This window comes from Phasianus colchicus, chromosome 38 (genome assembly GCF_987193195.1).
Source record: "Phasianus colchicus chromosome 38, bPhaCol1.hap1.1, whole genome shotgun sequence".
NCBI lineage: Eukaryota > Metazoa > Chordata > Aves > Galliformes > Phasianidae > Phasianus > Phasianus colchicus.
Genome location: NC_143473.1, coordinates 862776 through 885517, shown reverse-complemented (window position 1 = coordinate 885517; position 22742 = coordinate 862776). Strand labels below are relative to the sequence as shown.

The 22742-nt window shown below is 61.0% G+C and overlaps 1 protein-coding gene across 2 annotated transcripts in view; it reads right to left on the bottom strand.

Moving 5' to 3' along the window:
* Window positions 1–1860: 1860 nt before the first annotated feature.
* ERCC2 (ERCC excision repair 2, TFIIH core complex helicase subunit) overlaps window positions 1861–22742 on the bottom strand; it is a 64630-nt gene continuing 43748 nt past the window's right edge. The window contains exons 19-23 of one of the 2 annotated variants that reach the window (XM_090129815.1): window positions 18227–18297; window positions 15329–15472; window positions 9229–9372; window positions 6908–7001; window positions 1861–2244 (exon numbers count right to left, since the gene is read on the bottom strand). In XM_090129815.1, coding sequence (XP_089985941.1) covers window positions 6909–7001; window positions 9229–9372; window positions 15329–15472; window positions 18227–18297 — 452 coding nt within the window. In that variant the 3' untranslated portion in view covers window positions 1861–2244; window position 6908. The remainder of the gene's footprint in view (window positions 2245–6907; window positions 7002–9228; window positions 9373–15328; window positions 15473–18226; window positions 18298–22742) is intronic. The other variant, XM_090129814.1, reaches the window with a different exon arrangement.

The following is a 22742-nucleotide window of genomic DNA, read 5'->3' as shown; positions in this document are numbered from 1 at the left end:
GGGGGGATATAGGGGGGAAATGGGCATATAGGGGATATGGGGGGAAAAAAAGGGGGATATGGGGCCGTATAGGGGATATAGGGGGAGATGGGGGGCATATAGGGGATATGGGGAATATAGGGGGGAGATATGGGGGATATAGGGATATATAGGGGGGATATAGGGGATATGGGGGAGTATAGAGGATATGGGGGGGATATAGGGGGGCGATGGAGATATGGGGGCCATATAGGGGGGAGATGGGGGGCATTTAGGGGATATGGAGGGGAAATGGGGGCCATATAGAGGATGTGGGGGGGAAAAAAGGGGGAGATGGGGGCCATATAGGGGATATGGGGGGAGATGGGGGGCATATAGGGGATATGGGGTGAATATGGGGGGGATATGGGGAGGATATGGGACGATATTGGGGATAAGGGGGGATATGGGGGATTTAAGGGATAAGAAGGATATGGGGGGGATATAGGGGATATGGGGGAGATAATGGGGGGATATGGGGGGATTTATAGGATATGGGGGAGGGATATAGGGGATATGGGGGAGATATGGGGCGATATAGGGGAATATGGGGGGATTTATAGGATATGGGGGGGATATGGGGGAGATATGGGGGGATACAGAGGAATATGGGGGATATAGGGTGCTGTGGGCAGATACGGGGGATAGAGGTGATTTAGGGGATATAGGGGGGGATATAGGGGATTTGGGGGATATGGGGGGGGATATGGGGGATTTGGGGGAACGTAGGATGCCGTGGGGGGACTTGAGAGGTTATAAGGGGGATAGGAGTGGATATAGGGGAATATAGGGGATATGGGGGATATGGGGAGCGTATAGGGGGATATAAGGGGGGGGGGCTATAAGGGCATATGGGGGAATATAGGGTGGTGTCTTTATGGGGTTTTTATGGGGTTTCTGTGCGGAGCCTCGGGCTGTGGGTCCTTATGGGGTCTCTGGTCTCTACATTTCTGGAGGAAATTTTGGGGGGAGAAAACTGGGATTTCTGGGACCCCATTGTCTCCCTTTGGGACCCCAACGACCCCCCCCCCCAACCCCATAACCCCCCATATTTGACCCCCCCCAACCCCCCCGACCCCACAGTTCACACGCAGCACTTATGGGGCAGCAGCAGCTTTATTTTGGGGTCTGTTGGGGGGGAGTCAGGTCCTGCCCCATAGATTTGGGGTTGGGGGGGGTCAGGTCCCACCCTATAGATGTGGGGTGGAGAGGGGGTCTGATCCTGCCCCATAGATTTGGGTTTTGGGGGGGGGGGGTCAGATCCCACCCCATAGATTTGGGGTGGGGGGGGTCAGGTTCTGCCCCATAGATGTGGGGCCCCATAGCTCACCCCACAGATGTCTGAGGGGGGGGAAAGGGGATCAGGTTTGGCCCCATAAATTTGGGGTCAGGTCCCGCCCCATAGATTTGGGGTTGGGGGGGTCAGGTTCTGCCCCATAGATGTGAGGTGGAGGGGGGGGTCTGATCCCACCCCATAGATTTGGGGTTGGGGGGGTCAGGTTCTGCCCCATAGATGTGGGGCCCCATAGCTCACCCCATAGATGTCTGGGGGGGGGCGGAGAAGGGGGTCAGGTTTGGCCCCATAGATTTGGGGTCAGATTCTGCCCCATAGATTTGGGATTGGGGGGGTCAGGTTCTACCCCATAGATGTGAGGTGGAGGGGGGGGTCTTGTCCTGCCCCATAGATTTGGGTTTTGGGGGGGGGGGGGGGGGGGTGTCAGATCCCACCCCATAGATTTGGGGTGGGGTGGGGCCAGGTTCTGCCCCATAGATGTGGGGCCCCATAGCTCACCCCACAGATGTCTGGGGGGGGGGGGGAGAAGGGGGTCAGGTTTGGCCCCATAGATTTGGGGTCAGGTTCTGCCCCACAGATTTGGGGTTGGGGAGGGGGTCTGGTCCTGCCCCATAGATTTAGGGTCAGGTCCTGCCCCATAGATTTGGGGTTGGGGGAGGTCAGGTCCCGCCCCATAGATTTAGGGTCAGGTCCTGCCCCATAGATTTGGGGTTGGTGGGGGGGGAGTGAGGTTCTGCCCCATAGATTTGGGGTCAGGTCCTGCCCCATAGATTTGGGGTTGGGGGGGATGAGGTCCCGCCCCATAGATTTGTGGGGGGGATGGGGGGGAATCTATGGGTCTCCCGGTCCCCCCCCCCACCCCCCCACCCTGCCCCACATCTGTGGGTCCAATCCGGTCCCGCTGTGGATCCCATCCAAGTGGCTCCGGATCCCTGTGGGGTCAAGTCCCAAAGTCAGACCCCATAGGATCCCATAAGACCCCATAGGAACCCCATAAGATCCCATAAGACCCCATAAGACCCCATAGGACTCACCCCATAGAAACCCCATAGGATCCTATAGAAACCCTATAAGACGCCATAAGACACCATAGGACCCCATAGGACCCCCATAGGAATCCCATAAGAACCCCATAGGACCCCCATTGGACTCCCCCATAAAAACCCCATAGGACCCCATAGGACTGCCCCCATAGAACACCTATAGAACCCCATAGAAACCCCATAGGACCCCCATAGGACTCCATGGAAACCCCATAGGACCCCACAGGACCCCATAGGATCCCATAGGATCCCATAGGACCCCCATAAAACCCCCATAAGATCCCATAGGACCCCTCCCATAGGACCCCATAGGATCCCATAAGACCCCATAAGACCCCCATAGGACTCCCCCCCATACAACACCCTTAGGACCCCATAGAAATCCCATAGGACCCCATAGGAACCCCACAGGACCCATAAGACACCATAAGACCCCATAAGACAACACAGAAGCCCCATAGGACCCCATAAGACCCCACAGGAACCCCATAGGATCCCACAAGATCCCATAGGACCCCCATAGAATCCCATAAGAACCCATAGGACCCACACTGGACTCCCCCATAAAAACCCCATAGGACCCCATAGGACTGCCCCCATAGAACACCTATAGAACCCCATAGAAACCCCATAGGACCCCCATAGGACTCCATGGAAACCCCATAGGATCCCATAGGACCCCATAGGACCCCCATAAAACCCCCATAAGATCCCATAGGACCCCTCCCATAGGACCCCATAGGATCCCATAAGACCCCATAAGACCCCCATAGGACTCCCCCCATAAAACACCCATAGGACCCTATGGGAACCCCATAGGATCCCATAGGACCCTATAGGAACCCCATAGGACCCCACAGGACCCCATAGGAACCCCATAGGACCGCATAGGATCCCATAAGATCCCCATAGGACCCCGTAAGACCCCCATAAGACTCCCCCCATACAACACCCATAGGACCCCATAGAAACCCCATAGGATCCCCACTGGACTCCCCCCATAAAAATCCCATAGGACCCACAGGACCCCATAGGACCCTCCTAGCAATCCTATAAGAAACCCCATAAGACCCCCATTGGACTCCCCCATAAAAACCCCATAGGATCCCATAAGACCCCATAGAATCTCCCCCATAAGACCCCCATAGGACTCCCCCCATAAAACCCCACAGGACCCCACAGGATCCCATAAAACCCCACAGGATCCCCCAAAACCCCCAGCTCCCCCTGCGACCCCCCCCAAGCCCCCCAGTTCTGCCCCCATTTCCCCATAAGACCCCATAAGACCCCCCCCCAAAACCCCCATAAGACCCCCCAGGACCCCCCCCATGACCCCAAACCGCCCAGGACCCCATAGAACCCCCCCCCCCAAGACCCCCAGCCCCCCCTGTGCCCCCCCAGGACCCCCATAGGACCCCCCCCCCACGACCCCCAACCCCCCCCATGACCCCCCCAAGCCCCTCCCCCGAAGAACCCCAACCCCCCCTGTGCCCCCCAGGACCCCCAGCTCCCCCCAAGACCCCCACAGGTTCCCCCCAGGACCCCCCCACCCCCCCCCCAAGACCCTCAGACCCCCCTGTGCCCCCCAGGACCCCCAACCCCCCCCCATGACCCCCCAAGACCCCCAGCCCCCACCCTGTGCCCCACAGAACCCCCCCAGTGTCCCCCTATGACCCCTGTGCCCCCCCAGGACCCCCATAGGACCCCCCCACGACCCCCAACCCCCCCTATGCCCCCCCAAGACCCCCATACGTCTCCCCCCAGGACCCCCCCCAAGACCCCCATAGATCCCCCCCAGAACCCCCATAGGACCCCCAGCTCCTCCTGTGCCCCCCAGGACCCCCCCCAGACCCCCAGTCCTCCCTGTGCCCCCCCCCAGGACCCCCGTAGGACCCCCCCCAATATCCTCAGTTTCCCCCCCTGCCCCATAGGACCCCCATAGGACCCCCCCAAGACCCTCAGTTCCCCCCCATGACCCCCCCCCCAAGAACCCCAGCCCTCCCTGCGCCCCCCAGGACCCCCAACCCTCCCCATGACCCCCCAAGACCCCCAGTCCCCCCTGCGCCCCCCAGGACCCCCAAAGGACCCCCCCAAGACCCCCAGTTCCCCCCAGGCCCCCCCAGGCCCCTCCCCCCAAGAACCCCAACCCCCCCCTGTGCCCCTCCAGGACCCCCAGCTCCCCCCAAGACCCCCACAGGACCCCCCCAGGACCCTCCCCAAGACCCCCAACCCCCCCTGTGTCCCCGTAAGACCCCCCAGGACCGCCATAGGACCCCCCCACGACCCCCAACCCCCCCCCATGACCCCCCAAGACCCCCAGCCCCCCCGTGTGCCCATAGGACCCCCCCAGGACCCCCAGCTCCCCCCCATGACCCCCACAGGTTCCCCCCAGGACCCCCCCAGTCCCCCCCCCAAGACCCCCAGCCCCCCCTACACCCCCCAGGACCCCAACAGGTCGCCCCCCAGGACCCCCATTGGACCCCCCCAGGACTCCCAACCCCCCCCTGTGCCCCCCAAAGACCCCCACCCTCCTCCCCGTGCCCCATAGGACCCCCCCAGGGCCCCCCTATGACCCCTGTGCCCCCCCAGGACCCCCAGCCCCCCCCAAGACCCCCAGTTCCCCCCATGACCTCCCCAGCCCCCCCCCCCAAGACCCCCAGCCCCCCCTGCGCCCCCCAGGACCCCCTTAGGACCCCCCCCAAGACCCCCAGTTCCCCCCATGACCCCCCCAGGCCCCTCCCCTCAAGACCCTCCCCAAGACCCCCAACCCCCCGTGTCCCCGTAAGCCCCCCCAGGACCCCCATAGGACCCCCCCACGAGCCCCAACCCCCCCCCATGACCCCCCAAGACCCCCAGCCCCCCGGTGTGCCCACAGGACCCCCCCAGGACCCCCATAGAACCCCCCCCATGACCCCCAGCTCCCCCCAAGACCCCCACAGGTTCCCCCCAGGACCCCCCCAGTCCCCCCCCCTACGCCCCCCAAGACCCCCATAGGACCCCCCCAGGACCCCCAGCTCCCCCAATGACCCCCCCAGCCCCCTCCCCATGACCCCCTTCTGACCCCCGTGCCCCCCCAGGACCCCCACAGAACCCCAGTTCCCCCCAAGCCCCCCACAGGTCCCCCCCCAGGACCCCCATAGGACCCCCCCCAAGACCTCCAGCCCCCCTCTGTGCCCCCCCCGTGCCCCCCAAAGACCCCCACCCTCCTCCCCGTGCCCCATAGGACCCCCCCAGGGCCCCCCTATGACCCCTGTGCCCCCCCAGGACCCCCAGCCCCCCCCAAGACCCCCAGTTCCCCCCATGACCTCCCCAGCCCCCCCTACGCCCCCCAGGACCCCCATAGGACCCCTCCGGACCCCCCAAGACCCCCAGTTCCCCCCATGACCCCCCCAGCCCCCCCCCCCCAAGACCCCCAGACCTCCCTGTGCCCCCCAGGACCCCCCCAGGACCCCCAGCTCCCCCAATGACCCCCCCAGCCCCCTCCCCAAGACCCCCAGCCCCCCCGTGCCCATAGGACCCCCCCATGACCCCCTTCTGACGCCTGTGCCCCCCCAGGACCCCCATAGAACCCCCTCCAGGACCCCCAGCTCCCCCCAAGACCCCCACAGGTCCCCCCCAGGACCCCCCAAGACCCTCAGTTCCCCACATGACCCCCCCAGCCCCCCCTGCGCCCCCCAGGACCCCCAAAGGACCCCCCCCCCAAGACCCCCAGTTCCCCCCAGACCCCCCCAGGCCCCTCCCCCCAAGAACCCCAACACCCCCTGTGCCCCCCCAGGACCCCCGTAGGACCCCTCCCCAATATCCCCAGTTCCCCCCCCTGCCCCACAGGACCCCCATAGGACCCCCCCAAGACCCTCGGTTCCCCCCATGACCCCCCCAGCCCCCTCCCCAAGACCCCCAGCTCCCCCCCTGTGCCCATAGGACCCCCCCATGATCCCTTCTGACCCCCGTGCCCCCCCAGGACCCCCATAGAACCCCCCCCCAGGACCCCCAGCTCCCCCCAAGGCCCCCACAGGTTCCCCCCAGGACCCCCCCAGTCCCCCCCCCAAGACCCCCAGCCCCCCCTGCGCCCCCCAGGACCCCCATAGGAACCCCCCCCACGACCCCCAACCCCCCCCATGACGCCCCCAGGCCCCTCCCCCCAAGAACCCCAACCCCCCCTGTGCCCCCCCAGGACCCCCAGCTCCCCCCAAGACCCCCACAGGTCCCCCCCCAGGACCCTCCCAAGACCCCAAGCTCCCCCTGTGTAGGACCCCTCCCCAATATCCCCAGTTCCCCCCCCTGCCCCATAGGACCCCCATGGGACCCCCCCAAGACCCTCAGTTCCCCCCATGACCCCCCCAGCCCCCTCCCCAAGACCCCCAGCCCCCCTGTGCCCATAGGACCCCCCCATGACCCCCTTCTGACCCCTGTGCCCCCCCAGGACCCCCACGGAACCCCAGTTCCCCCCAAGCCCCCCACAGGTCCCCCCCCAGGACCCCCATAGGACCCCCCCCAAGACCCCCAGCCCCCCCCCTCCGCCCCCCCCGAGCCCCCCCAGCCCCCCCCCCACCTCACGCATGCTGGGCGATGTCGTTGAGGCGCTGCTGCACCTCCTGTGTCTGCAGCTGCTCCCAGGTCAGCAGCGACAGCCCCAGCTGCTCCTCCTGGGGGGTCAAAGGTCACGGGGTCAAAGGTCACGGGGTCAGGGGTCACGCGGGGCCGGGGGTCACGTGGGATCAAGGGTCACAAGAAGGGATCACGGGTTACAGGGGGTCACGGGGTCACAGTGGTCAGGGATCATGGGGTCGGAGGTCATGTGATCGTGGGTCACGGGTCAGAGGTCGCAGGGGTCAAGGGTCACGGGGTCGTGGGGTTAGGGGTCACTGTGGTTGGGGGGCGTGGGAGTCAGATAATACCGGGTCAGGGGTCAAAGGGGTCAGAGGTCACATGGGTCACAGGGTCAAAATCATAGGGGTCACGGGATCGAGGTCATAAGGTCACAGGGAGCCCAGTGTTGGGGTCACAGGGGTCCCAGAGTAGGGGTCACAGAGGTCACAGGGGTCACAGGGGTCACAGGGTGGAGGTCAAGAGGTCACGGGGGTCAGGGGTCACAGCAGTCATTGGAGTCACAGGGTTGGGGTCATAGGGGTCACAGGGTCGAGGTCAAAGGGTCCCAGGGGTTCCAGAGTTGAGGTCAAGGCGTCCCAGTGGTCCCAGGGCTCCCAGAGGTCACAGGGTTGGGGTCACAAGGGTCACAGGGGTCAGAGGTCACAAGGGTCACAGGGGTCAGGGGTCACAGGGGTCAGAGGAGTCATAGGAGTCACCGGGTTGGGGTCACAGGGGTCACAGGGTCAAGGTCAAGGGATCCCAGCAGTCACAGGGTCGAGGTCAAGGGGTCATAGGGGTCACAGGGGTCTCGGGTCACAGGATTGGGGTCACAGGGGTCACAGAGTCAAGGTCACAGGGGTCATAGGGTCGAAGTCAAGGGGTCCCAGAGGTCAACGGGTTACGGGGATCAAGAGGTTACAGGGGTCACAGGGGTCAGGGGTCACAGGTATCTCAAGAGTCACAGGGCTGAGGTCAAGAGGTCACAGAGGTCACAGGGCTCCCAGAGGTCACAGAGGTCACAGGGGTCACAGGGGTCTCAGGATTGGGGTCCCAGGGGTCTCAGGTGTCAAGGGTCACAGGGGTCACAAGGGTCATAGGGTCGAAGTCAAGGGGTCCCAGAGGTCACAGGGGTCAGGGGTCACAAGGGTCCCAGAGGTCCCAGGGTTGAGGTCAAGAGGTCACAGGGGTCAGCAGTCACAGGTTTGGGGTCACGGGGGTCTCAAGGGTCACAGGGTCGAGGTCACAGGGGTCGCAGAGGTCCCAAGAGTCACGGGGTCGAGGTCAAGGGGTCCCAAAGGTCACAGGGCTCCCAGAGGTCACAGGGGTCACAGGGGTCTGGGGTCACAGGGGCCATAGGGGTCACAGGTTTGGGGTCACAGGGGTCCCAAAGGTCACAGGGTCGAGGTCACAGGGGTCACGAGGTCGAGGTCAAGAGGTCACAGGGGTCACAGGGTTGGGGTCACAGGGGTCAGAGGGGTCATAGGGGTCACAGGTTTGGGGTCACAGGGGTCTCAGGGGTGACGCGGTTGAGGTCAAGAGGTCACAGGGGTCACGGGCTCACACGGGTCAGGGGTCACAGGGGTCACAGGAGTCAGGGGTCACAGGGGTCACAGGTTTGGGGTCACGGGGGTCACAGGGTCGAGGTCACAGGGGTCACGGGGTTGAGGTCAACGGCTCACACGGGTCAGGGGTCACTGGGTTCACAGGGGTCACAGGGGTCACAGGTTTGGGGTCACGGGGGTCACAGGGTCGAGGTCACAGGGGTCACGGGGTCGAGGTCAAGGGCTCACACAGGTCAGGGGTCACTGGGGTCACAGGGGTCAGGGGTCACAGGGGTCAGGGGTCACAGGTTTGGGGTCACGGGGGTCACAGGGTCGAGGTCACAGGGGTCACGGGGTTGAGGTCAACGGCTCACATGGGTCAGGGGTCACTGGGGTCACAGGGGTCAGGGGTCACAGGGGTCAGGGGTCACAGGTTTGGGGTCACGGGGGTCACAGGGTCGAGGTCACAGGGGTCACGGGGTTGAGGTCAACGGCTCACACGGGTCAGGGGTCACTGGGGTCACAGGGGTCAGGGGTCACAGGTTTGGGGTCAAGGGGGTCACAGGGTCGAGGTCACAGGGGTCACGGGGTCGAGGTCAAGAGGTCACAGGGCTCACAGGGCAAACGGGGCTCAGGGTTCCGAACTCAAGGTGGGGGGGGGGGGGTTGAGAGGGATCCCCACGGGGTCCCGGGGGTCGCGGGGTCAGGGGTGAGAGGTCAGGGGTCAGGGGTCAGAGGTCACCTTGCGGAAGGGCTGGGCCATCTGGCGCAGGAAGTGCTTGGCCACCTGCACCGCCTCGTCCACCGTCAGGTTGAGGTTGGAGGGCAGCAGGTGGGACTGCAGCCACAGCGGCAGCCGGCAGCGCTTGTCGGAGCGGGAGAAGCGCTGGGGGTAATTAGTTAATTGGTTAATTAGGGGGGGGGGTCAGAAATTGGGGGGGCTTTATTATGGGGGGGATAAATTGGGGGGTAATGATGGGGGAGGGTTATTATGGGGGGTCGATATGGGGGGTGGCAGCGCTTGTCGGAGCGGGAGAAGCGCTGGGGGTAATTAGTTAATTGGTTAATTAGGGGGGGGGGGTCAGTAATTGGGGGGGCTTTATTATGGGGGGGATAAATCGGGGGGGAATAATGAGGGAGGGTTATTAAAGGGGGTCGTTATGGGGGGGCGTTATGAGGGGGTCAGTATGGAGGGGTGTCATGGGGGGTCATTAATTAGAAGGGACATTAATTAGGGGGGTCGTTAATTGGAGGGGGTCATTAGTTGGGGTGGGGGTGATTAATTGGGGGGTCTTTAATTGGGGGGTATTAATTGGGGGGGATGAATTGGGGGAGGCGTTATTATGGGGGGTCAGTATGGTGGGGGTCGATATGGGGGGCTGCTATGGGAGGTCATTAATTAGGGGGGTCGTTAATTGGAGGAGGTAATTAATTGGGGTGGGGGTCATTAACTGGGGGGTCTTTAATTGGGGGGTCTTTAATTGGGGGTATTAATTGGGGGGATGAATTGGGGGAGGCGTTATTATGGGGGCCATTATGGGGGAGGGTCAGTATGGAGGGGTGTTATGGGGGGTCATTAATTAGAAGGGACATTAATTAGGGGGGTCGTTAATTGGAGGGGGTCAATAGTTGGGGTGGGGGTCATTAACTGGGGGGTCTTTAATTGGGGGCGTCATTAATGGGGGTATTAATTGGGGGGGATGAATTGGGGGAGGCGTTATTATGGGGGTCATTATGGGAAGGGATTATTGGGAGGGGTATCAGTATGGGGGGGCGTTAATTAGGGGGCTCGTTAATTGGAGGGGGTCATTAGTTGGGGTGGGGGTTATTAATTGGGGGGTCTTTAATTGGGGGGGTCATTAATGGGGGTATTAATTGGGGGGGATGAATTGGGGGAGGCGTTATTATAGGGGTCATTATGGTGGGGGTCGATATGGGGGGCTGCTATGGGAGGTCTTTAATTAGGGGGGCATTAATTAGGGGGGTCGTTAATTGGAGGGGGTCGTTAGTTGGGGTGGGGGTCAATAATTGGGGGGTCTTTAATTGGGGGTTATTAATTAGGGGGGGATGAATTGGGGGAGGCGTTATTATGGGGGGTCATTTTGGTGGGGGTTGATATGGGGGGCTGCTATGGGAGGTCTTTAATTAGGGGGGCATTAATTAGGGGGGTCGTTAATTGGAGGGGGTCATTAGTTGGGGTGGGGGTCATTAATTGGGGGGTATTAATTGGGGGGGGTAATTACGGGGTTCGTTAGGGGGTTGGGGGGGTGTCAGCCGGCAGCGCTTGTCTGACGGGGAAAAAGGCTGGGGGGGGGGTGAATTAATTAATTAGTTAATTGGGGGGGAGGGGGTCATTAATTGGGGGGGGGCGTTAATTGGGGGGAATAATGGGGAGGTATAAATTGGGGGAGGGTCATTGGGGGGGGCAGCATGGGGGGGGGGAGGGGCGCTATGGGTCACAATGGGTCTCCATGAGATTCTATGGGTCTCTATGGGTCCCTATGGGTCTCCATGGGTCTCTATGAGTCTCTATGGGTCTCTATGGGTCCCTATGGGTTTCTATGGGTCCCTATGGGTCCCTATGGCTCCCTATGGGTCCCTATGGGTCTCCATGGGTCTCTATGTGTCCCTATGGGTCTCAATGGGTCGCTATGGGTCTCTATGGGTCTCTATGGGTCCCTATGGGTCTCTATGGGTCTCTATGGGTCCCTATGGCTCCCTATGGGTCCTATGGGTCCCTATGGGTCCCTATGGGTCTCTATGGGTCTCCATGGGTCTGATTGGGTCCCTATGGGTCTCTATGGGTCCCTATGGGTCGCTATGGGTCCCTATGGGTCTGAATGTATCTCTATGGGTCCCTATGGCTCCCTATGGGTCCTATGGGTCTCTATGGGTCTCTATGGGTCCCTATGGGTTTCTATGGGTCCCTATGGCTCCCTATGGCTCCCTATGGGTCCTATGGGTCGCTATGGGTCTGAATGTATCTCTATGTGTCCCTATGGGTCCCTATGGGTCCTATGGGTCTCTATGGGTCCCTATGGGTCTCTATGGGTCCCTATGGGTCTCCATGGGTCTCTATGAGTCTCTATGGGTCTCTATGGGTCTCTATGAGTCCCTATGGCTCCCTATGGGTCCCTATGGGTCTCCATGGGTCTCTATGTGTCCCTATGGGTCTCAATGGGTCGCTATGGGTCTCTATGGGTCTCTATGGGTCCCTATGGGTCTCTATGGGTCTCTATGGGTCCCTATGGCTCCCTATGGGTCCTATGGGTCCCTATGGGTCCCTATGGGTCTCTATGGGTCTCTATGGGTCTGATTGGGTCCCTATGGGTCTCTATGGGTCCCTATGGCTCCCTATGGGTCCTATGGGTCTCCATGGGTCTCTATGTGTCCCTATGGGTCTCAATGGGTCGCTATGGGTCTCTATGGGTCTCTATGGGTCCCTATGGGTCTCTATGGGTCTCTATGGGTCCCTATGGCTCCCTATGGGTCCTATGGGTCCCTATGGGTCCCTATGGGTCTCTATGGGTCTCCATGGGTCTGATTGGGTCCCTATGGGTCTCTATGGGTCCCTATGGCTCCCTATGGGTCCTATGGGTCCCTATGGGTCCCTATGGGTCTCTATGGGTCTCCATGGGTCTGATTGGGTCCCTATGGGTCTCTATGGGTCCGTATGGGTCGCTATGGGTCCCTATGGGTCTGAATGTATCTCTATGGGTCCCTATGGCTCCCTATGGGTCCTATGGGTCTCTATGGGTCTCTATGGGTCCCTATGGGTTTCTATGGGTCCCTATGGCTCCCTATGGCTCCCTATGGGTCCTATGGGTCGCTATGGGTCTGAATGTATCTCTATGTGTCCCTATGGGTCCCTATGGGTCCTATGGGTCTCTATGGGTCCCTATGGGTCTCTATGGGTCCCTATGGGTCTCCATGGGTCTCTATGAGTCTCTATGGGTCTCTATGGGTCCCTATGGGTTTCTATGGGTCCCTATGGGTCCCTATGGCTCCCTATGGGTCCCTATGGGTCTCCATGGGTCTCTATGTGTCCCTATGGGTCTCAATGGGTCGCTATGGGTCTCTATGGGTCTCTATGGGTCCCTATGGGTCTCTATGGGTCTCTATGGGTCCCTATGGCTCCCTATGGGTCCTATGGGTCCCTATGGGTCCCTATGGGTCTCTATGGGTCTCCATGGGTCTGATTGGGTCCCTATGGGTCTCTATGGGTCCCTATGGCTCCCTATGGGTCCTATGGGTCCCTATGGGTCCCTATGGGTCTCTATGGGTCTCCATGGGTCTGATTGGGTCCCTATGGGTCTCTATGGGTCCCTATGGGTCGCTATGGGTCCCTATGGGTCTGAATGTATCTCTATGGGTCCCTATGGCTCCCTATGGGTCCTATGGGTCTCTATGGGTCTCTATGGGTCCCTATGGGTTTCTATGGGTCCCTATGGCTCCCTATGGCTCCCTATGGGTCCTATGGGTCGCTATGGGTCTGAATGTATCTCTATGTGTCCCTATGGGTCCCTATGGGTCCTATGGGTCTCTATGGGTCCCTATGGGTTTCTATGGGTCCCTATGGGTCCCTATGGCTCCCTATGGGTCTCTATGGGTCACTATGGTTCCCTATGGGTCTCTATGGGTCTCTATGGGTCTCTATGAGTCTCTATGGGTCTCTATGGGTCTCCATGGGTCTGTATGGGTCCCTATGGCTCCCTACGGGTTCTATGGCTCCCTATGGCTCCCTATGGGTCCCTATGGGTCCTATGGGTGGCCGTGGGCCCTGACCTTGTCGGCGAACACCACGATGCCGTAGTCGGTCTTGCCGCGCAGCGCCCGCCCCACGCACTGCGCCCTGTGGGGTCTGGGGCTCCCTATGGGTCTCTATGGGTCCCTATGGGTCTCTATGGGTTCTATGGGTCCCTATGGCTCCCTATGGGTCTCTATGTGTCTCTATGGGTCCCTATGGGTCCCTATGGGTCCCTATGGGTCAATATGGGTCTCTATGAGTCTCTATGGGTCTCTATGGGTCTCCATGGGTCCCTATGGGTCCCTATGGGTCTCCATGGGTCTCTATGGGTCGCTATGGGTCTCTATGGGTCCCTATGGGTTTCTATGGGTCCCTATGGGTCCCTATGGCTCCCTATGGGTCCTATGGGTCTCTATGGGTCCCTATGGGTTTCTATGGGTCCCTATGGGTCCCTATGGCTCCCTATGTGTCCTATGGGTCCCTATGGGTCCCTATGGGTCTCTATGGGTCTCCATAGGTCCCTATGGGTCCCTATGGCTCCCTATGGGTCCTCTGGGTCCCTATGGGTCCCTATGGGTCTCCATGGGCCCCTATGGGTCTCTATGGGTCTCTATGGGTCTCTATGGTTCCCTATGGGTCTCTATGGGTCTCTATGGGTCTCCATGGGTCCCTATGGGTCCCTATGGGTCTCTATGGGTCTCTATGGGTCCCTATGGGTCTCTATGGGTCCTATGGGTCCCTATGGCTCCCTATGGGTCCTATGGCTCCCTATGGCTCCCTATGGGTCCTATGGGTGTCCATGGGTCCCTATGGCTCCCTATGGGTCCCTATGGGTCTCCATGGGCCCCTATGGGTCTCTATGGGTCTCTATGGGTCTCTATGGTTCCCTATGGGTCTCTATGGGTCCCTATGGGTCTCCATGGGTCCCTATGGGTCCCTATGGGTCTCTATGGGTCCCTATGGGTCCCTATGGGTCGCTATGGGTCTCTATGGGTCACTATATGTCCCTATGGGTCTCTATGGGTCACTATGGCTCCCTATGGGTCTCTATGGGTCCCTATGACTCCCTATGTGTCCCTATGGGTCCCTATGGGTCCTATGGGTCTCTATGGGCCCTGACCTTGTCAGCAAACACCACGATGCCGTAGTCGGTCTTGCCGCGCAGCGCCCGCCCCACGCACTGCGCCCTGTGGGGTCTGGGGGTCCCTATGGGTCTCTATGGGTTCTATGGGTCCCTACGGGTCCCTATGGTTCCCTATGGCTCCCTATGGGTCTCTATGGGTCCTTATGGGTCTCTATGGGTCAATATGGGTCCCTATGCATCTCTATGGGTCTCTATGGGTCTCTATGGCTCCCTATGAGTTCTATGGGTCTCTATGGGTCCCTATGGGTCTGAATGTATCTCTATGGGTCCCTATGGCTCCCTATGGGTCCTATGGATCTCTATGGCTCCCTATGGGTCCTATGGATCTCTATGGGTCCCTATGGGTTTCTATGGGTCCCTATGGGTCCCTATGGGTCCCTATGGGTCCTATGGGTCTCTATGGGTCCCTATGGGTTTCTATGGGTCCCTATGGGTCCCTATGGCTCCCTATGTGTCCTATGGGTCCCTATGGGTCCCTATGGGTCCCTATGGGTCTCTATGGGTCTCCATAGGTCCCTATGGGTCCCTATGGCTCCCTATGGGTCCTATGGGTCCCTATGGGTCCCTATGGGTTTCTATGGGTCCCTATGGCTCCCTATGGCTCCCTATGTGTCCTATGGGTCCCTATGGGTCTCTATGGGTCTCCATGGGTCCCTATGGCTCCCTATGGCTCCCTATGGGTCCTATGGGTCTCTATGGGTCCCTATGGCTCCCTATGGGTCCTATGGGTGTCCATGGGTCCCTATGGCTCCCTATGGCTCCCTATGGGTCCTATGGGTCCCTATGGCTCCCTATGGGTCCTATGGATCTCTTTGGGTCCCTATGGCTCCCTATGGGTCCCTATGGCTCCCTATGGGTCCTATGGATCTCTTTGGGTCCCTATGGCTCCCTATGGGTCCCTATGGCTCCCTATGGGTCCCTATGGGTCCTATGGGTGGCCGTGGGTCCCACCTTGTCGGCGAACACCATGATGCCGTAGTCGGTCTTGCCGCGCAGCGCCCGCCCCACGCACTGCGCCGAGTGCCGCATGGCGTCGAAGGTGAGGAAGTCGTTCTCCCGCAGCTGGAGGTGCTCCCGCAGGTACTGCAGCCGCGCCTGGGGGGCGGGGGGCACCGGTCATGGGGGGTGGGGGGGGGGGGTGGGGGTGGGGGGGATGGATGTGGGGTGTGGATGTGGGGGGGGTGGATATGGGGGGTGGATATGGGGGGTGGATGTGGGGTGATGGATGTGGGGGGTGGACGTGGGGGGTGGATGTGGGAGGGATGAGGGAGGGGGGGGATGGATATGGGGTATGGGTGCAGGGGGGTGGATGTGGGGGGGTATGGATATGGGGGGTATGGATATAGGGGATGGATGTGGGGGGCTGGATGTGGGGGGGTCGATATGGGGGATGGATGTAGGGGGGATGTGGGAGGGGGGGGATGGATATGGGGTGTGGATGTGGGGTGGAGGTATGGGGGGTGGATATGAGGGTGATGGATGTGGGGGGCTGGATGTGGGGGGGGTGGATGTGGGGGATAGATGTGGGGGGGTCGATATGGGGGGGTGGATGTGGGGGGGTGGATGTGGGGTAGAGGTATGGGGGGTGGATGTGGGGGGGATGGATGTGGGGGGGGTGGATGTGGGGGATGGATGTGGGGGGGTCGATATGGGGGGGTGGATGTGGGGGGGATGTGGGGGGGTTGGATATGGGGTGATGGATGTGGGGGTTGTGGATAATAGGGGATGGATGTGGGGGGGTGGATGTGGGGGGGTTGGATATGGGGAGGATGGATGTGGGGTGTGGATACGGGGGATGGAAGTGGGGGGTGGATATGGGGGGGATGGATATGGGGGGGTGGATGTGGGGGGTGGATGTGGGGGGGTGGATATGGGGGGGTGGATGTGGGGGATGGGGGTGGGGTATGGATATGGGGGGTGTGGATATGGGGAGGATGGATGTGGGGTGATGGATGTGGGGGGGTGGATGTGGGGTGTGGACATGGGGGGGTGTGGATGTGGGGGGGTTGGATGGGGGGTGATGGATGTGGGGGGTGTGGATAATAGGGGATGGATGTGGGGGGGGTGGATATGGGGGGGATGGATGTGGGGGGCTGGATGTGGGGGGGGTGGATGTGGGGGGGTTGGATATGGGGAGGATGGATGTGGGGTGTGGATGTGGGGGTTACGGGTATGGGGGGTGGATATGGGGGGGTCGATAGGGGGGGTAGATGTGGGGGGTAGATATGGGGGATGGATGTGGGGAGGATGGATGTGGGGGGTGTGGATGTGGGGGGTGGATGTGGGGGGTGTGGATGTGGGGGGGATGTGGGAGGGGGGGGATGGATGTGGGGGGTGGATGTGGGGGGTGGATGTGGGGGGGTGGATGTGGGGGGCAGTTGTAGGGGGTAGAGATGGGGGCTGAGATGGAGGGCAGGGATGGGGGGCAGAAGCACTTGGAGGGCGGAGATGGGGGACAGAGATTTGGGGGGCAGAAATAAATGGGGGATCTGCTGTTCCCCACGGCGTCTCATGCGTGCCCCACAGCTGCCCCACATCAGCCCCAAATCCACCCCACGGCTGCCCCACATCTGCCCTATATCTGCCCCACATCCACCCCATGTCTGACCCATGTCTGCCCCACATCTGCCCCACATCCACCCCACATCCGCCCCATGTCTGACCCACATCCGCCCCATGTCTGACCCACGGCTGCCCCACATCCACCCCATGTCTGCCCCACATCTGCCCCATATCTGCCCCACATCCACCCCACATCTACCTCACATCCACCCCATGTCTGCCCCACATCCACCCCACATCTGACCCATGGCTACCCCACATCTGCCCCACATCCACCCCATATCTGCCCCACATCTGCCCCACATCCGCTCTACAACTGCCCCACATCCACCCCTCGTCTGCCCCACACCCATCCCATGTCTGCCCCACATCTGCCCCACATCCACCCATATCTGCCTCACATCGAGCCCATGTCTGACCCACGGCTGCCCCACATCTGCCCCACACCCATCCCATGTTTGCCCCACATCTGCCCCACATGTGCCCCACATCCACCCCATGTCTGCCCCACATCTGCCCCATACCTGCCCCACATCCACCCCATGTCTGCCCCACATCCACCCCACATCTGCCCCATATCTGCCCCACATCCACCCATATCTGCCTCACATCTGCCCCATATCTGCCCCACACCCACCCCATATCTGCCCCATATCTGCCCCACACCCATCCCATGTTTGCCCCACATCCACCCATATCTGCCCCACATCCCCCCCATGTCTGACCCACATCTACCTCACATCCCCCCCATATCTGCCCCACATCCACCCCATGTCTGCCCCACATCCACCCCATATCTGCCCCATATCTGCCCCACATCCACCCCATGTCTGCCCCACATCTGCCCCATATCTGCCCCACATCCACCCCATATCTGCCCCATATCTGCCCCACACCCACCCCATATCTGCCCCATATCTGCCCCACACCCATCCCATGTTTGCCCCACATCCACCCATATCTGCCCCACATCCCCCCCATGTCTGACCCACATCTACCTCACATCCCCCCCATATCTGCCCCACATCCACCCCATGTCTGCCCCACATCCACCCCACATCTGCCCCATATCTGCCCCACATCCACCCCATATCTGCCCCATATCTGCCCCACATCCACCCCATGTCTGCCCCACATCTGCCCCATATCTGCCCCACATCCGCCCCACATCCGCCCCACACCTGCCCCACATCCGCCCCAAATCCGCCCCACATCCGCCCCACATCTGCCCCATATCTGCCCCACATCCGCCCCACACCTGCCCCCCGCCCGCCCCCCGCCCCCCACCTTGAGGACGTGGCTCTGCGTGTAGACGTAGGGCACCCCGAACATGATGACGGCGCGGCCATAATGGTGCACTGGGGGGGGGCACAGACAGCGTCACCCCCCACAACCCCCCCAAAAACCCCCCAGCCCCACAGGACCCCAAAGCCCCCCATAGCCCCCAGTCTCACCCCACAGGACCCCATAGGACCCCAATATCCCCCCCAAAACCCCACATATTTCCCCATAGCCCCCATAGGACCCCAACTCACCCCATAGAACCCCATATCCCCCCATATGACCTCACAGGACCCCAATATCCCCCAATATCACCCCATAGGACCCCACCTCACACCATAAGACCCCAATATCCCCCCATACCCCCCCATAGGACCCCAATATCACCCCATAGCCCCCCATAGGACCCCCATATCCCCCCCCCATAGGACCCCAATCTCACCCCATAGGACCCCAATATCCCCCCACAGGACCCCATAGGACCCCAACATCACCCCATAGCCCCCCATATCCCCCCATGGGACCCCAATCGCACCCCATAAGACCCCAATATCCCCCCACGGGACCCCAAAGGACCCCAACATCACCCCATAGGACCCCATATCCCCCCACAGGACCCCAATCTCACCCCATAGGACCCCACCTCACACCATAAGAAACCAATACCCCCCATAGCCCCCCATAGGACCCCAATATCACCCCATGGCCCCCAACATCCCCCCATAGGACCTCAATATCCCCCCATAGGACCCCATAGGACCCCAACATCACCCCATATCCCCCCATAGGAACCCAATGTCACCCCATAGCCCCCCATAGCCCCCATAGGACCCCAATACCCCCCATACCCCCCCATATCCCCCCATAGGACCCCAATATCCCCCCACAGGACCCCAATCTCACCCCATAAGACCCCAATACCCCCCATACCCCCCCATATCCCCCCATAGGGCCCCATAGCCCCCAGTCTCACCCCATAGCCCCCCATAGGACCCCCATATTCTCCCCCATAGGATTCCAATAACCCCCATAGGACACCAATATCCCCCAATATGCCCCCAATCTCACCCCATAAGACCCCAATACCCCCCATAGCCCCCCATAGGACCCCAATCTCACCCCATAGCCCCCCATAGGACCCCAATCTCACCCCATAGCCCCCAACATCCCTCCATAGGACCCAATTTCACCCCATAGGACCCCAATCTCACCCCATAGGACCCCCATATCCCCCCATAGGACCCCAATCTCACCCCACAGGACCCCATAGGACCCCAATATCCCCCCCAAAGCCCCACATATTTCCCCATAGCCCCCCATAGGACCCCAATCTCACCCCATAGCCCCCCATACCACCCTATAGAACCCCGCAGGACCCCCATATCCCCCCATAGAACCCAGTCTCACCCCACAGGACCCCATACGACCCCAATCTCACCACACAGCCCCCCATAGGACCCCACAGGACCCCATAACCCCCCATATCCCCCATAGGGCCCCAGTCCCTGCATAGGACCCCCATATCACCCCATAGGACCCCATAGCCCCCAATCTCACCCCATAGGGCCCCCATATCACCCCATAGGACCCCATAGCCCCCAATCTCACCCCATAGGACCCCCATATCACCCCATAGGACCCCAATCTCACCCCATAAGACCCCAATATCCCCCCACGGGACTCCATAGGACCCCAATCTCACCCCATAGGACCCCATATCCCCCCACAGGACCCCAATCTCACCCCATAGGACCCCACCTCACACCATAAGAAACCAATACCCCCCATAGCCCCCCATAGGACCCCAATATCGCCCCATAGCCCCCATAGGACCTCAATATCCCCCCATAGGACCCCATAGGTCCCCAACATCACCCCATATCCCCCCATAGGAACCCAATGTCACCCCATAGCCCCCCATACCCCCATAGGACCTCAATATCCCCCCATAGGACCCCAACACCACCCCATATCCCCCCATAGGACCCCAATATCACCCCATAGGACCCCACCTCACCCCATAAGACCCCAATATCCCCCATACCCCCCCATATCCCCCCATAGGACCCCAATATCCCCCCACAGGACCCCAATCTCACCCCATAAGACCCCAATACCCCCCATACCCCCCCATATCCCCCCATAGGGCCCCATAGCCCCCAGTCTCACCCCATAGCCCCCCATAGGACCCCCATATTCTCCCCCATAGGATTCCAATAACCCCCATAGGACACCAATATCCCCCAATATGCCCCCAATCTCACCCCATAAGACCCCAATACCCCCCATAGCCCCCCATAGGACCCCAATCTCACCCCATAGCCCCCCATAGGACCCCCATACCCCCCCCCCCCCATAGGACCCCAATCTCACCCCATAGCCCCCAACATCCTTCCATAGGACCCAATTTCACCCCATAGGACCCCAATCTCACCCCATAGGACCCCAATATCATCCCACAGGACCCCACAGGTTCCCAACATCCCCCCACAGGACCCCATAGGACCCCAATCTCACCCCATAGGACCCCCATATCCCCCCATAGGACCCCAATCTCACCCCACAGGACCCCATAGGACCCCAATATCCCCCCCAAAGCCCCACATATTTCCCCATAGCCCCCCATAGGACCCCAATCTCACCCCATAGCCCCCCATACCACCCTATAGAACCCCCATATCCCCCCATAGCCCCCAGTCTCACCCCACAGGACCCCATACGACCCCAATCTCACCACATAGCCCCCCATAGGACCCCACAGGACCCCATAACCCCCCATATCCCCCATAGGGCCCCAGTCCCTGCATAGGACCCCAATCTCACCCCATAGGACCCCATAGCCCCCCATAGGACCCCATAGCCCCCAGTCTGACCCCATAGGACCCCCATATCACCCCACAGGACCCCATAGCCCCCAGTCTGACCCCACAGGACTCCCGTATCACCCCATAGGACCCCATAGCCCCCAGTCTCACCCCATAGGACCCCATAGCCCCCCATAGGACCCCATAGCCCCCAGTCTGACCCCATAGGACCCCCATATCACCCCACAGGACCCCATAGCCCCCAGTCTGACCCCATAGGACCCCCATATCACCCCACAGGACCCCATAGCCCCCAGTCTCACCCCATAGGACCCCCATATCACCCCATAGGACCCCATAGCCCCCAGTCTGACCCCATAGGACCCCCATATCACCCCACAGGACCCCAATCTCACCCCATAAGACCCCAATATCCCCCCACGGGACCCCATAGGACCCCAACATCACCCCATAGGACCCCATATCCCCACATAGGACCCCAATATCACCCCATAGCCCCCCATAGCTCCCCACAGGACCCCAATCTCACCCCATAGGACCCCACCTCACACCATAAGACCCCAATACCCCCCATAGCCCCCCATAGGACCCCAATATCCCCCCACGGGGCCCCATAGGACCCCATAGCCCCCAGTCTGACCCCATAGGACCCCCATATCACCCCACAGGACCCCACAGCCCCCAGTCTCACCCCATAGGACCCCCATATCACCCCATAGGACCCCATAGCCCCCAGTCTGACCCCACAGGACCCCCATATCACCCCACAGGACCCCAATCTCACCCCATAGGACCCCACCTCACACCATAAGACCCCAATCTCACCCCCCATAGCCCCCCATAGGACCCCAATATCCCCCCATAGGACCCCAATATCCCCCCACGGGACCCCATAGGACCCCAGAGCCCCCAGTCTGACCCCATAGGACCCCCATATCACCCCATAGGACCCCATAGCCCCCAGTCTGACCCCACAGGACCCCCATATCACCCCATAGGACCCCAATCTCACCCCATAAGACCCCAATATTCCCCCACGGGACCCCATAGGACCCCAACATCACCCCATAGGACCCCATATCCCCCCATAGGACCCCAATATCACCCCATAGCCCCCCATAGCTCCCCACAGGACCCCAATCTCACCCCATAGGACCCCACCTCACACCATAAGACCCCAATACCCCCCATAGCCCCCCAGAGGACCCCAATATCCCCCCACAGGAACCCATAGGACCCCAATCTCACCCCATAGAACCCCATAGGACCCCAATCTCACCCCATAGCCCCCCATAGGACCCCAATCTCACCCCATAAGACCCCAATACCCCCCATACCCCCCCATATCCCCCCATAGGGCCCCATAGCCCCCAGTCTCACCCCATAGCCCCCCATAGGACCCCCATATCCCCCCCCCCCATAGGACCCCCATATTCTCCCCCATAGGATTCCAATAACCCCCATAGGACACCCAGGACCCCATAGCCCCCAGTCTGACCCCATAGGACCCCCATATCACCCCACAGGACCCCATAGCCCCCAATCTCACCCCATAGGACCCCCATATCACCCCACAGGACCCCATAGCCCCCAATCTCACCCCATAGGACTCCCATATCACCCCATAGGACCCCATAGCCCCCAGTCTCACCCCATAGGACTCCCATATCACCCCATAGGACCCCATAGCCCCCAAT